Here is a 15,469-nt window from a genome sequence, read left to right as displayed (position 1 = left end):
CTGACACCAAACCTAGAACGATATTACTGGTGGTTGACACCAGACCAAGAACCATATTACTGGCAGCTGACACCAGGTTAAGAACCATATTACTGGCAGCTGTCACCAGGCTAAGAACCATATTACCGGCAGCTGACAACAGACTAAGAACCATATTACTGGTAGCTGACAGCAGACTAAGAACCATATTACTGGCGGCTGACACCATGCAAAGAACCATATTACTGGCAGCTGACACCAGACAAAGAACCATATTACAGGCAGCTAACACCAGGCTAAGAACCACATTACTGGCGGCTGAAACCAGGCTAATAACCATATTACAGGCAATTGACACTAGTTTAAGAACCATATTACCGGTAGCTTATACCAGGCTAAAAACCTTATTTAAGATGGATCGACATGACATGAGATTTTGCTGTAGACACTCTGTCTGTAGCTCACCTATCACTGGGGTCAACTTTATTTCTGGTTTCTGCCTTTTAAACGTGTTCAGCCAGGAATACCCTTCTCAGGTCCTCCCGTAACAGCTGTTCAGCTTCAACTTTTCAACTTTATGTCCCAATCGCATGTTACACGCCTGTTAACGCTACCGGGATGTATTTACCAGCCATTAATCCTCTTCATTGTGGGGATCTGAAGTGTTTATTTCAAGACTCTGCTGGAAATGGTGAATGGCAACAAGATGCAACAGACGAATAAATCCCACATTAATATTACTGCCTCTGTGTACAAACACTGTGACTGACGGGTCATTCCAGCTGCTGTATCCGCTCACTTCTAGGGATGGACCAAAATGCTAAATACAAGGGTTTCCAATAGTTTCGTCATTGCAATAATCACCCAAAACAGCTTTTGGATACATTTTATCAACTTAAGATTTAGGTTTTCACTGTATTGTGACTGCAGGCAGCAAAGGCAACATCTCAGGCTGCGCTATTAATTCGATTTTTCAACAAAAATAATACCATACAGCAGTGGATCTCTTTAGAGGAAATACATATTTTTTTATGTTTGTGCCCCTATCTACATAAAAAAGTTTTGACATTTTGCATTTCTCATGCTGACCCTTAGAGCCGTCACAATAGATAATCACTTGCCAGCTTCACTGTATAGATTGGGACAGAATTAGCAGAGTAATTTCCTTGCAGGATAAATGAGTAAATTACAAGTGTATTGCACTGCTGGGGCAGTTAATTCTTAGTAAGCGGCTCCCTTGTCATTCTCTGGTCTCTGGGGAAGTGGGAGACTAATCTGTGACATGTCTCTGTCAATTCATCCCCATTGAGTGCACTACGGCTACATAATAGGATTGTTGCAACAGGCTGGTGGCATTCTGCAGGTATCTGATCTTCTGCAGGGCTTTACACGTTCATGATTGGGACTCACCTACTTCTATTATCCATGACTTATTAGATGATTCATTTTGATTGGATTCACCTTTAAGGTTCCTGGAAGGTGGAGTTTTCACATAACACACTTTAAAATAAAATCTGCTCCTCCTGTAGAGCACTGACTCCGGGCCTGTAAACATCAGCTCTTCGATGGCGAGTTTCTGTTCACCATGACATCTTGTTACTCATCTGAATGGAATGTATCCTCAGAAGAGAAACAACAAGAGTGATGAGACAGGCTACCAGTCCACAGATGTGTGATAGGAACACAACCGCAGACCGAAGACTCCACACATCATACACACTGGAAAAAAAAGCTTAAAGGGTAATTCTACATTTTCTAACTTTTGCAGGTTTTAAAGGCATATGTCAGGCAGACGCTATCCAGTATGTCCTATTTCCTAGTGTCACAGTGGATCTACTTTGACCTATTACCTGGTCTCATAGTGGATCGGCTCAAAACTATTCTATGCTGGCATAGTGGATCCACTGAGACCTATTTCCTGGTGTCACAGTGGGTACTATGAACTATTCCCGGTGGCACAGTGGATGTACTATGAACTATTCCCGGTGGCATATTGGATCCACTGAGACCAATTCCCTTTTGTCATAGTGGATTCAGTGTGAACAATTCCTAGTAGCATGCTTGATCCACTGAGACCTTACTAGTGGCATAGTGGATCCACAGAGACCGATTCCTGGTGGCATAGTAGATCTACTGTGAACAATTCCTGGTGGCATGCTTGATTTACTGAAACCTATTCCTGCTAGCATAGTAGGTTCACTGTCAATTACTTTTGGTGGCACAGTGGATGTATTGTGACCTATTTTTTCTTGTGGCACAGCAAATTCTCTTTGAACTATTCTTGGTGGCATTGTGGATCCACAGAGACCAATTCCTGGTGGCATAGGGGATCTACTGTGAACAATTCCTGGTGGCATGCTTGATTTACTGAAACCTATTCCTGGTAGCATAGTAGGTTCACTGTCAATTACTTTTGGTGGCACAGTGGATGTATTGTGACCTATTTTTTCTTGTGGCACAGCAAATTCTCTTTGAACTATTCTTGGTGGCATTGTGGATCCACAGAGACCAATTCCTGGTGTTATAATGGATCCACTGTGATCAATTCCTAGGGGCATGCTTGATCCATTGAGACCTATTCCTGGTGGCATAGTGGGTCCACAGAGATCTATTCCTGGTGGCATAGTGGATACATGGAGACCTATTTCTGGTGGCATACAGTAGTGGATCTACTGAGACCTATCCCTTGGTGGCACAGTAGATCCACTGAGACCTATGCCTTGATTACATAGTGTGTGCACTGAGACCTGTTCTTTGATGGCATAGTGGAGCCACTGAGACATATTCTTTGGGAACATAGTGGATTTATTGTGACCTTTACTGTCCAGAAAGAACATCAAGGCAAGACTGAATTTTACCTTTGATTTTTGAAAAAATGTACCGTAGTCAAACAAGGCAAATATATAATAATTTGGCCACATGAGATCTGTTTGGCAAAATAGCAATGACAAAATTTCACTAGAAGAGTCTGATAACAGCACTGTAAAGCATGTTGGTGAAAATATTCTGGTTTGGCGCTACTTTCTGCACCAGGATCGAAGCAGATATTACCAATATAGAATACACTATGGATTCCTAATTGTATCAGAGGAGTCTGGAGGATAATATGAGACCATCTGTGAATGCTTGCCTTAAAATGGCCTGTGCCATAGCCTTTTGTCATAGGTGTATGTCAGGAATATTTCCCACCTCCAAAAAACGCTGTGTGTACAGAGGCAAGCAAAAGGTGAAAAGAAAATCAAAGCCCAGATCAAAATCACAACAAGATGCATTCATCATCCAGCTGATACAAGTCTCAATCGAGGAGGGAAAAAAGGGGCGATTCCTGATATTAGAGATCAGAGTGCACTTAATGTTGAATTTTTTCTTTCATATATTATTGCAGAGTTACTTTTTTGTGTTCTTTGGTCTCGTTACATCCCATTTTCTTTAGTAACTCTGTGAATATCAATTTGTCTACATATGGTATTGTACCTATTTAGCAAGTCTAAAGTTCCAGTTTGTTACATGTTCATTTGACCCATCTGTAGGGTGACCTTAATATGGACCTCTGACATCTCCACCTTTACCAGGTTAATGGAGACCTCTGACATCTCCACCTTAGGTGCTGGTGAGGGTTTCAACTTGATGATGGACAGCACTTCACCCCCTCAGTCTCTTGTTTCTACAACACTCTCGTTCTCCGTGACCTCCCTATGGCCTGGTAGGAAGAAGAGCAATCAATTATTGCAGATCAATGGACTGGGAGCAAGTTAGGGGTCAGAAGGTGAGTAAAAGCTTTGGTCTCTACTGACACCTGAAAATAGGCAGAGAAAAGCATCTCAATTGACCTAATCCTAAAAAAAAACACATGAGACCACAGAGGTCATGTCTGAAAAATCGCTATGTTCGTCTGGATTAAATATAGATATACAGGGAGTGCAGAATTATTAGGCAAATGAGTATTTTGACCACATCATCCTCTTTATGCATGTTGTCTTACTCCAAGCTGTATAGGCTCGAAAGCCTACTACCAATTAAGCATATTAGGTGATGTGCATCTCTGTAATGAGAAGGGGTGTGGTCTAATGACATCAACACCCTATATCAGGTGTGCATAATTATTAGGCAACTTCCTTTCCTTTGGTAAAATGGGTCAAAAGAAGGAATTGACAGGCTCAGAAAAGTAAAAATAGTGAGATATCTTGCAGAGGGATGCAGCACTCTTAAAATTGCAAAGCTTCTGAACCGTGATCATCGAACAATCAAGCGTTTCATTCAAAATAGTCAACAGGGTCGCAAGAAGCGTGTGGAAAAACCAAGGCGCAAAATAACTGCCCATGAACTGAGAAAAGTCAAGCGTGCAGCTGCCAAGATGCCACTTGCCACCAGTTTGGCCATATTTCAGAGCTGCAACATCACTGGAGTGCCCAAAAGCACAAGGTGTGCAATACTCAGAGACATGGCCAAGGTAAGAAAGGCTGAAAGACGACCACCACTGAACAAGACACACAAGCTGAAACGTCAAGACTGGGCCAAGAAATATCTCAAGACTGATTTTTCTAAGGTTTTATGGACTGATGAAATGAGAGTGAGTCTTGATGGGCCAGATGGATGGGCCTGTGGCTGGATTGGTAAAGGGCAGAGAGCTCCAGTCCGACTCAGACGCCAGCAAGGTGGAGGTGGAGTACTGGTTTGGGCTGGTATCATCAAAGATGAGCTTGTGGGGCATTTTCGGGTTGAGGATGGAGTCAAGCTCAACTCCCAGTCCTACTGCCAGTTTCTGGAAGACACCTTCTTCAAGCAGTGGTACAGGAAGAAGTCTGCATTCTTCAAGAAAAACATGATTTTCATACAGGACAATGCTCCATCACACGCGTCCAAGTACTCCACAGCGTGGCTGGCAAGAAAGGGTATAAAAGAAGAAAATCTAATGACATGGCCTCCTTGTTCACCTGATCTGAACCCCATTGAGAACCTGTGGTCCATCATCAAATGTGAGATTTACAAGGAGGGAAAACAGTACACCTCTCTGAACAGTGTCTGGGAGGCTGTGGTTGCTGCTGCACGCAATGTTGATGGTGAACAGATCAAAACACTGACAGAATCTATGGATGGCAGGCTTTTGAGTGTCCTTGCAAAGAAAGGTGGCTATATTGGTCACTAATTTGTTTTTGTTTTGTTTTTGAATGTCAGAAATGTATATTTGTGAATGTTGAGATGTTATATTGGTTTCACTGGTAAAAATAAATAATTGAAATGGGTATATATTTGTTTTTTGTTAAGTTGCCTAATAATTATGCACAGTAATAGTCACCTGCACACACAAATATCCCCCTAAAATAGCTAAAACTAAAAACAAACTAAAAACTACTTCCAAAAATATTCAGCTTTGATATTAATGAGTTTTTTGGGTTCATTGAGAACATGGTTGTTGTTCAATAATAAAATTAATCCTCAAAAATACAACTTGCCTAATAATTCTGCACTCCCTGTATAATTGATTATTAAAAAAAAAAAAAAGAAATACAAAGTTTTACTTGTAATACAACTCCGGTCCAAAGGGAGTGCTGTTGCTAAAGAATGTCTGAAGCTAACCATAGACGTACAATGAGCTTTCTGATTATTATTTTTTGAATAGAAATGGATCAGCAGTCCAGGTAATTTAATAAATTCCCATAGTGTTTAAAATAAGCAGTGTATGTGGATATAGACCCCAGAGGTTCTTCTTCTCCTCTTCCTCTTGATGTTGGCGTTCCTCAGGGCTCAGTACTAGGTCCTCTACTCTTCTCCCTCTATACAACCCCCATCGGACAGACTATTAGTAGATTTGACTTTTGATACCATCTCTATGCTGACGACAACCAACTATACACTTCATCCCCTGAAATCACCCCTGCTTTACTCCAAAAACACCAGTAATTGTCTGGCAGCTGTCTCTAACATCATGTCCTCTCTGTATCTAAAACTGAATCTCTCAAAAACTGAACTTCTTGTCTTTCCCCCATCTACTAACTCACCTAAACTTGATATTTCAATTTCAGTCTTCAGCACAATCATAACTCCTGGGCAACATGCCCGCTGTCTTGGGGCCAAATTTGACTCTGATCTTTCCTTTGTTCCCCATATTCAATCACTTACGCGCTCTTGTCCTCAGCACCTCAAGAATATCGCCAGAATCCGCCCTTTTCTTACAGTGGAAACTGCAAAAACTCTTGTTGTTGCCTTGAATCATTCTCGTCTTGACTACTGCAACGCATTACTAATCGGTCTCCCTCTCACTAAACTCTCCCCCCTTCAGTCTGTCCTAAATGCTGCAGCCAGGCTCATCTATCCATCCAACCGCTGCACTGATGCTACTAGTCTGTGCCAGTCACTTCACTGGTTGCCCATCCACCACAGAGTACAGTTCAAACTTCTCACCCACCAAGCTCTCCACAGTGCTGCACCTCCATACATCTCCTCCCTCATCTCCATCTACCACCCTACTCGTGCTCTCCACAGTGCTGCACCTCCATACATCTCCTCCCTCATCTCCATCTACCACCCTACTCGTGCTCTCCACAGTGCTGCACCTCCATATATCTCCTCCCTCATCTCCATCTACCACCCTACTCCTGCTCTCCACAGTGCTGCACCTCCATACATCTCCTCCCTCATCTCCATCTACCACCCTACTCGTGCTCTCCACAGTGCTGCACCTCCATACATCTCCTCCCTCATCTCCATCTACCACCCTACTCCTGCTCTCCACAGTGCTCCACCTCCATACATCTCCTCCCTCATCTCCATCTACCACCCTACTCCTGCTCTCCACAGTGCTCCTCCTCCATACATCTCCTCCCTCATCTCCATCTACGACCCTACTCTTGCTCTCCGTTCTGTTAGCGAGCTAAGATTAATAACCTCCATAATTCGTACCTCTCACTCCCGTCTTCAAGACTTTTCTCGAGCTGCACCTACTCTCTGGAATACTCTGCCCTGGAATACTAGGTCAATCCACGACTTCTCCACCTTCAAACCTGTCTTAAAAACACATCTTTTCAGGCAGGCTTATCAAGCTACCTAAACTGACTATTCCCTGACTAAACCTCCCCCCACCAACTCCTCTGGCCTGAACTCCATCCTCTAGTAAATTGAATTTGTAAAGCGCTGTGGAATATGGTGGCGCTATATAAATAAATATTATTATTATTACCAGCAGAAGGACCCGGCTTCGCTCGGGTATATTTCATCTATTTCATCTAATGTTAGTGTGTGTCGTTAAAAGATATAGACAGTATCCCCCATAACAGTAACCTCTACAGCACCCCGCCCCTTTAACAGTGAACTCCACAGTCCCCCACCCCTTAACACTGACCCCCCCACAGAGCCACGCCACTTTAAAATGGGACCTCCACAGCAGCCCATCCCCTTAACTTTGACCTTCACAGCACCCCACCCCTTTAACAGTGAGTTTCACAGCACCCCACTCCCTTGACAGTGACCTCCTTAGGGGTCCTCCCCCTTAACAGTGACCTCCACAGTACCCCGCTGCCTTAACAGTGACCTCCACAGCAGTTGCCCCTTTAATAGTGGCCCCTGCTCCCTCAACAATGACCTCCACAGTGTCCGCCCCTTTAACAGTGATCTCCACAGCGGCCTGCCCCTTTAACAGTGACCTCCACAGTGCCTGCCCCTTTAACAGTGACCTCCACAGCGCCCTGCCCCTTTAATGCTATGGGCCACACGACAACATGTGTCACGCGACATTTTGTCTCAACAATTTTTATAATGATAGGCTATGGTGTCGCACTGCGACATGTGACATGCTGCGGTGCGACAGTTGCAAAAAATTCATCCAAAATTATACCAGTAGTAAAACATGGCTGCTTTCTTCCAAAACCAGGGCTAGTCTTAATCATGGGCTGTCCAAATTATTCAATAGAATGGGTCTGAACTGCAATACCAGTCACAACCCATAACTAAGAGTGGCACTGTTTCTGGAAATAAGCAGATAATTTATTACATAAAGGGACTGTATGAAATTATATAAGGGAGCACTTTTTAATCTCCTTTATGGAATTCCTTATAGGAGTGGAGGTCCAGTAGCCACCACCATGAACGATCACCATGGCTCTGGTGGATCAGATGTATTACATGGTTGTGTATTTTTACTTGAATCTATGACATGTAATACTACTTTTCTCCTGTAGTGGCCACTGCAGGGAACTTGTGTAACCAGACAAACATTGCAGGAATCAGGCCAAGAGCGATCAGACGATCGATGAAGTCGCTGCTCAAAGCGACCAGTCAGTTACATATACTGGTATATAGGTATATACTGGATTATTTGCCTGAATGATTTGACCAATCTTCCCAAACTAACCTGGAAGATCAAAAGTAAACCAACAGAGTGGACAAAGTGTCAAATTATCGGATGTATTTGGCCAATTTTTATGCCTAATTCACAGAATATAGATCAATCTATAAAAGCAATACATAACTGACACTAACATGAAATGTATCAGTTGTTTCTACAATGTATCCTGCAGATTTGCTACAGACTATCTACCAGAAGTAGATTTTTTTTATTTTTATGAAAGCCCGAAGTGCGCGCTTTCTACACCCATGCATCAAAATCCTGCAGCGTGCCACACAAAAACGGCAGACACCTCTAGTTGCCGGCAGGCACCTGTAACGGTGTCTTTTTTCCCCCAAGAACAAAGGCATCAGAAATGTTGAAATCCAACTACCTGACTCTGCAATGTCCGCTGTCAAGGACAAGTTCAGTCAGTTTTGTCTGCGATTGCGTTCAATTGTTCATTTTTTTTCCGCGCGGGTGCAATGCGTTTTGATGCGTTTTTCACGCACGTGATAAATAAACTGAATGTTTACAAACAACATCTCTTAGCAACCGACAGTGAAAAACGCATCACACCCGCACGTGCTCCCGGATGCAATGCGTTTTTCACTGAAGCGCCATTCACTTCTAGACCAGACTTGCTTGAAAAAGGCAGGATATAGAACATGCTGCGTTTTTCATACAACGCAGAACTGATGCGTGGAAAAAAAACGCTCATGTACACAGACCCATTGAAACAAATGGGTCAGGATTCAGTGCGGGTGCTATGCGTTCACGTCACGTATTGCACTCGTTCGCGTAAAAAGGGGCCTTACCTGCTCTGGACTGCGGGGTCTCAGTTTCCTTTGCTCCCCCACCATCTTCGCTGCCTTTCCCGGGTCCCTCGCTGTCCACATCCACTTTGACACTGCTGCAGTCAATCTCTGGCCATAGCAGTGACCTGCGCCTCTCTTGTGTCACATGACCAATTGACACGATGCAAAAGAAACAGGTCATTGCTGCGTTCAGCGATTGGCTGCAGCAGTGTCAGAGTGGATGTTGAAAGGCAGCTTAGGCCAGGGAGTGAAGGAGCCATGACCCAGCACCAGGGAGCAGGTAAGTATGCCCTCCTTCGCAGATCTGCTCGAGGAGGGCTTTTCAAAACCAGAAGTGAATCCAGCAGGAAAGAGAACTATATAATCCTTCCTTTCTACTTCCCATTGTATTTGAATCTACTACTGGCTCAAAAGAGTTGCATCAAAAACTGCTTGTGTAATTCCAGACCTTATTCGCCTTTTCAGCCATGCATAATCTCCATTTCACACATGGAGGATCCCTTGCAGAGATTTCTCCCCGTTGGATTTTTGCAAGCCCTATTCAGACGAATGGAACAGTCGCCAAAACCTCTGCAACAAATGTGCTGCGTGTGAACCCAGATTCTTATCATTATAGCATCACATTATCCCGTCACACAGGGATCTGCAGGGGGGGTCATTCACCAAACCAGGCGCCTCTCTCTAGGGCTTACACTGCTTGTCACAACAGCCCCGAGAACTTCCAAGCCCCAGATAAGCGGTCGTGTGTGTTAGGAACATGCAGTATAGGCAGCTTGTGGACATGCTCACGCACATGAACGTGTGCTGGCCGTGCCTCTATGGCAGCCTGCAATATACGGGCACTGGCCGCGTGCGCACCATATCACAAATGCGGACCCGCGTTCGCATGAATGGGTCTGCAATCCGGAAGATACGGGGCGCTTCCATGGCATTTCAGTCCGTGCCTCCACACTGCAAAAATATAGAACATGCTCTTTTTGTTTTGGGTGTAGATGGATCGTGGATCTGCATCCGCCAGCACAGGCCCCACGGGCGGTGCAATTTGCGGTCCCCAATGGGCGGCTCACATTCGTGTGTATGAGCCCTAAGTCAGAGACATAGCAGTATATGAGACTTATTTTTCATGCAATGCTCCATGGGAAAAAGTATGCAAATTAACTCATACCAGCTGATTTGAACTAATTTGCATAATGTATTGCATGTACTTATATATTTACAAAAACGTCAGCTCGCTCACATCCTCCCCCTACATTGCTTTAGCCTATCCCGGTGGCTTTCCTTTCATTCCGTATACTTTTGCAACCAATTTTTTTTTATATATATAAAAAATAAATAAACAATGAAGACACTTTGTACATAGACTTGGTTACATTGTCTTTACTATATTGTATGTAGCGCTGATGCAGACTTATGTGTCACCATGGTTACAGAACGATCCCGCACTCTTCTGTTACTCCACTCCCTTTCTTACTAATCTGCAGAATTCGATAGATGCACTTTTTTTGTCGCCATCCTCTCACACTCCAAAAACATCTTCTGGAATTTAAATTTTGAGCCCCAAAGGGAACAGGGACCCATGTGAGTGATGGAAATCTATGTACAGCGCTACACAGAATAGGTTGGCGCCATATAAATGAATGAACACAGGCAACCCGGGGCATATGCCCAATGTGCTTGGTGTATGTGGGGGAGGGGGAGCATCATTGCTGTGAGTATCAAAAGTAGATAAGCAGCTGCCAGAGTGGTCCTCGGAGGCTACAAAGAGCTTCTGTCCCTCTGGAGGACCTGGTAGGTCCTAGGCATTAAACAAGCTGCCCATTAATTCCTATGGAAAATATGTAATACCTCTTTTTCCCTGCGGAGGCGCTGTAAGAAAAATAGATACTTGCCACCAGGTCCCGTTTACCAATTACTGCTGATGGCTGGACACCCTGTCATCAGCTTGTTTTTGGGGGGAACCCTTCTAACAAAATGGATTGTTCAAAGTGGACTGTCCCTTTAAATCAGGCATCCTCAAACTGCGGCCCTCCAGCTGTTGTAAAACTACAACTCCCACAATGCCCTGCTGTAGGTTGATACCTGTAGGCTGTTTGGGCATGCTGGGAGTTGTAGTTTTGCAACATCTGGAGGGCCGCAGTTTGAGGATGCCTGCTTTAAATGGATGCTACCACAGAGCGATAGCTTGCAGACAGCTCCAGTGTAATTATCCTGCGCTCGCTCTGCAAACTGAGGACTGTGCATTACATGTGAATGTCATTTATGGAAGACAACATCTGGTTTACATTTAGTGCGCCGGTAATTCACCGTTTCACGTCGGACACCATACTTTGCACATACTGGAAAAACAGCAAATGGGAAAAAATTCTGAAAATTAATTAAAGGGAGTTTTCAGATCTACATAAAGCGCAGTCTCCATATAATAAGAGCTTCCACTTTGTGCATGAATTCTTTATTGTTTGTTAGATCTCTGCTTATCGTCTGTGAATGGGAACATTCTTGTTTATATTCCGAGGCTGGAAATTCCTCTTGACTGAATATTTTTTTTTCACAGCTGAGGGTTTGTTACATTTGAATCCAGTCTACACAATCCTCCGTGAGCTACAGTAAACTCAGCAGCAGCACAAACCTCTTTCCTCTGCTGATGGCTTGCAACAATGTATCAGGGCAGGTGAAACGTATCAGTCTGGAGTCCGGGCTGTTTAGCTAACAGAGCATTGTATAAACCTGGATACAATTGAAGCAGACTCTCAGCTGTAAGAAGTACTCAGGCTCCATTATAAATGCTGATTCATCCATTCACTGACAGCAAGCAGAGATGTTATATTGAAAATTGGTGATTTAAACACAAAAGGGGGGAATTGTACACTAAGGAATCACTAGTTATGTAATTCCCTAACATAACACAACATATAGAACATACCTATAGAAAGGTCAATCAAGTTCCTGTCCTATAGAAGTGAAGCCCGCACGTCCAACCATCACACGGACATCCCATTAAAGGGGTTGTCCCATGAAAAATATTCTACAGTTTTCAAACCAGCACCTGGATCCGAATATTTTTGTAATTGCATGTAATTTAAAATGTATTATAGCTACTGAGTTATTCAATTAAATCTATCTGTACAGCGCCACCTGCTGCTTGCTCGTTTTCTAATTTCTCCGTCCTGCTCCTTAAGGCGGAAGCACATGCTCAGTCCCATCCTTCAACTGCCACCAGCTGCTGCAGAAAGGACACCCCCCTGATAAAGGACTCCCTTGATAAAGGACACCCCCCTGATAAAGGACTCCCTTGATAAAGGACACCCCCCTGATAAAGGACTCCCTTGATAAAGGACTCCGTTGATAAAGGACTCCCCCCCCGATAAAGGACACCCCTCTGATAAAGGACTCCTCCCCTGATAAAGGACTGCTCCCCTGATAAAGGACTGCCCCCTGATAAAGGACACGCCCCTGATAAAGGACACGCCCCCTGATAAAGGACACGCCCCCTGAGCTGTCAGCTTGAAATAAATCTAGCAGAACAATTGGAGCAATGAATGTGGAGATCTCTGGATCCATGTGAGGTACAGGGCTGGTTCTAGCTTTGTTAGAAAGAGGTTTTAATGTACTACATTATGTACATTATTCATGGGATAACCTCCTTTAAATTAGACTGGACTGTGTAATACCCTCATTTCCCCTGTGGTGGTGCTGTAGGAGAGTGGAACACTTGCTGGAGATCTCCCCTACAGATTATAGCTGATTGCTGGGGGTCCAAGACACTTCTAAGAAACTCTTCTAGGAAAAAGTGGACACCCCCTTTAAAGAGGTTCTGCACTTTGTTTTAACTGATGATCTATCCTCTGGATAGATCATCAGCTTCTGATCGGCGGGGGTCCGACACCTGGGACACCCGCCGATCAGCTGTTTGAGAAGGCAGCGGCGCGACCTTCTCACTGTTTACCGCTGGCCCAGTGACGTCACGACGTGTATCAACTAGTGTGGGCGGGGCTAAGCTCCATTCAAGTGAACAGAGCTTAGCCCCGCCCAGTTGATACTAGTTGTGACATCACTGGGCCAGCGGTAAACAGCGAGAAGGCCGCGGCGCTGCTGGAGCTGATCGGCGGGGGTCTTGGGTGTCGAATAGATCATCAGTTAAAACAAAGTGCAGAACCCCTTTAAGTAAAATAACCAGATGCTTAATTACATGGACGTACAATGTATCGATCTGTCGGGGGGGCTTTTACAACGACTACAGTAAATGATTACTTGAGGGGGGGTTACAGCTTTACTTACACAATGTATTTCTATGCTTCTAGATTATTATAGTCCTTAGGGCTCATTCACACAACTGAGGTTTTTTTCCGCATCCGAGAGACACATTTTTTTGCGGCTCGGGTGCGGACCCATTTACTTCAATGGGGCCTCAAAAGATGCGGACAGCACTCCGTGTCCTGTCCTCATCCGTTGCTCCGTTCCGTGGCCCCGCAAGAATGAAAAAACGTGTCCTATTCTTGTCCGTTTTGCAAACACGAATAGTCATTTTTTATAATGGGCCTCCTGTTCTGTTCCGCAAATTGCGGAAGGCAAACGCGGACCGCAAAACATGGCACGTCGTGTGAACAAGCCCTTCCCTGTAAGTGCCGGTTTCACAATGTACACCGCCACACACTCTGACGGCGCTATGTCAATCACTTATAGGTTCACATTTCCTACGGCCAATACGTATATAGAGGAAAATTCCCCCAACATATAAAGTGCCCATAGACTTCTACAGGGAGTTGAAATATAGGCTTACATCTGGGGCATATTTTGGGCACATTTCTGAACGCTATGCCCCCAACCTCACCCAGCCTTACCTGTGACTACCTGTACCGCACCATAGAAGGAGGTTTCAGGTAAGATTACGCAGGCAAATTTGTGTACCCTACTGCGGCTGCAATTTCTGTCCCCATCATGGGTCTAATGACCCTCAACGAACCCAATGACGCGGTTAGCTTAGGTCTCTAGACCTGCAGTCGGTTTCAGAATTTCCGACCAGAAATCTGCTACATAAATATGTAATAATTATAATAATAAAGCAACTAATGTAAAAAATAAATAATAAATAAATAAATACATTCTTACCTTGCTGACAGTTTCCAGGCTTCAAAACCATCAGTATAATCCACATCCCAGAATAAATTTGTACAGAGACGACCCCCATAGTTACAAATGGGATTGGTGCCCCTTTAAAGCCTGGTGCTAATGTAACGGATCTCCAGCGCAGAAAGCTCTGCTGTGTTGCAGTGAGGCTGGATCGCAGGGCTGGGAGCTCCGTCAGTTTCCATGTGAGGATCCTCTCTGCAATAGCAGAGCTGCAGGACTGTGACAGTGTCCACCTCTGTAATACTAGCCAGGCTGGGGGGGGGGGGGGGCACGCCTCCTCCAGAGGAGGATCTAAGGAAGAGCTGAGATGGATTTCTTGTGTCCTGCGCTTCCACAATCCCAGACTGGAGGAGAAGAGGAATCTTGGGGGATGACTTTTTTTCTAAAGCTCATGCCTTTTTTTTTTTTTTTTTTTTGTAGGAGGGGTTGGAGGAAATATTGTGTTTTATTCAGTTATATAACCTTTTGTCGATAGTGTTTTAGGAAAGGTTTATGCGCTCAAAATCTTTGATAATCCAGAATATTTGATAATCTGGTACCCCATGTAATGATTCTGGAGCATCTATTCTTATGACTCCAAATTGTGCTATTGTTTTATTATTCCCACTAGAAGTTATGAATGAATTGCTAGCAGTCTGATCGGAGAGTGTCAGGCTGGGCAGGGACACCGCATCCACCCTCAACTGGTAACACCCAGCTGGACCTCCATTGAAAACTGTTAGCAATTCACTCAGAATTTCTAGCAGGAATAACAGAGGAATGACACAACATAGAGTCATAAGAATAGATGTACTAAAACGGACGTGTCAGGAGATGGGACAACAAAGGTGATGTCCAAAATTATTAAGAATGGACCAAAGTCAGGGAATATAACTAGAGCTGAGCGAACCCGTGGGAGTTCGGGTTCACCAGGTCAAAGTTCGGGTTGAGCGCGGTGACGTCATGGCAGGTTCTTTTGCGGGTCCTGAAGAAAGAAGAGGATACCGGCGGCGCGATCAAGTGGATGAAGTGAGTTTTTTTTAAATTATTTTTAACCCCTCAATGGCCATTTTATTTAGCATTCTGTCTTAAGAATGCTATTATTTTCCATGTTATAATGGAAAATAATAAAATCACCCGAACATCGAACCCAAACTTCAGTAAAAAAGTCGGGGTCCAGGTAACCGAGCTAGCAAAGTTCAGTACAGTCCCAAACTTTGCAGTTTGGGTTCGCTCAACCCTAAAC

The 15,469-nt window shown here is 44.2% G+C and overlaps 1 protein-coding gene across 1 annotated transcript in view; it reads right to left on the bottom strand.

Annotated features, from left to right (window-relative positions):
* VWDE (von Willebrand factor D and EGF domains) overlaps positions 1 to 14,384 on the bottom strand; it is a 104,128-nt gene extending 89,744 nt beyond the window's left edge. The window contains exon 1 of the mRNA XM_044294065.1: positions 14,224 to 14,384. Coding sequence (XP_044150000.1) covers positions 14,224 to 14,302 — 79 coding nt within the window. The 5' untranslated portion in view covers positions 14,303 to 14,384. The remainder of the gene's footprint in view (positions 1 to 14,223) is intronic.
* Between the last annotated feature and the right edge of the window lie 1,085 nt (positions 14,385 to 15,469).

The sequence above is a fragment of the Bufo gargarizans genome, chromosome 5 (genome assembly GCF_014858855.1).
Source record: "Bufo gargarizans isolate SCDJY-AF-19 chromosome 5, ASM1485885v1, whole genome shotgun sequence".
In the NCBI taxonomy this organism is placed as follows: Eukaryota; Metazoa; Chordata; class Amphibia; order Anura; family Bufonidae; genus Bufo; species Bufo gargarizans.
Note: the sequence above shows the minus strand (reverse complement) of the source record. Positions and strands in the feature narration are given on the sequence as shown.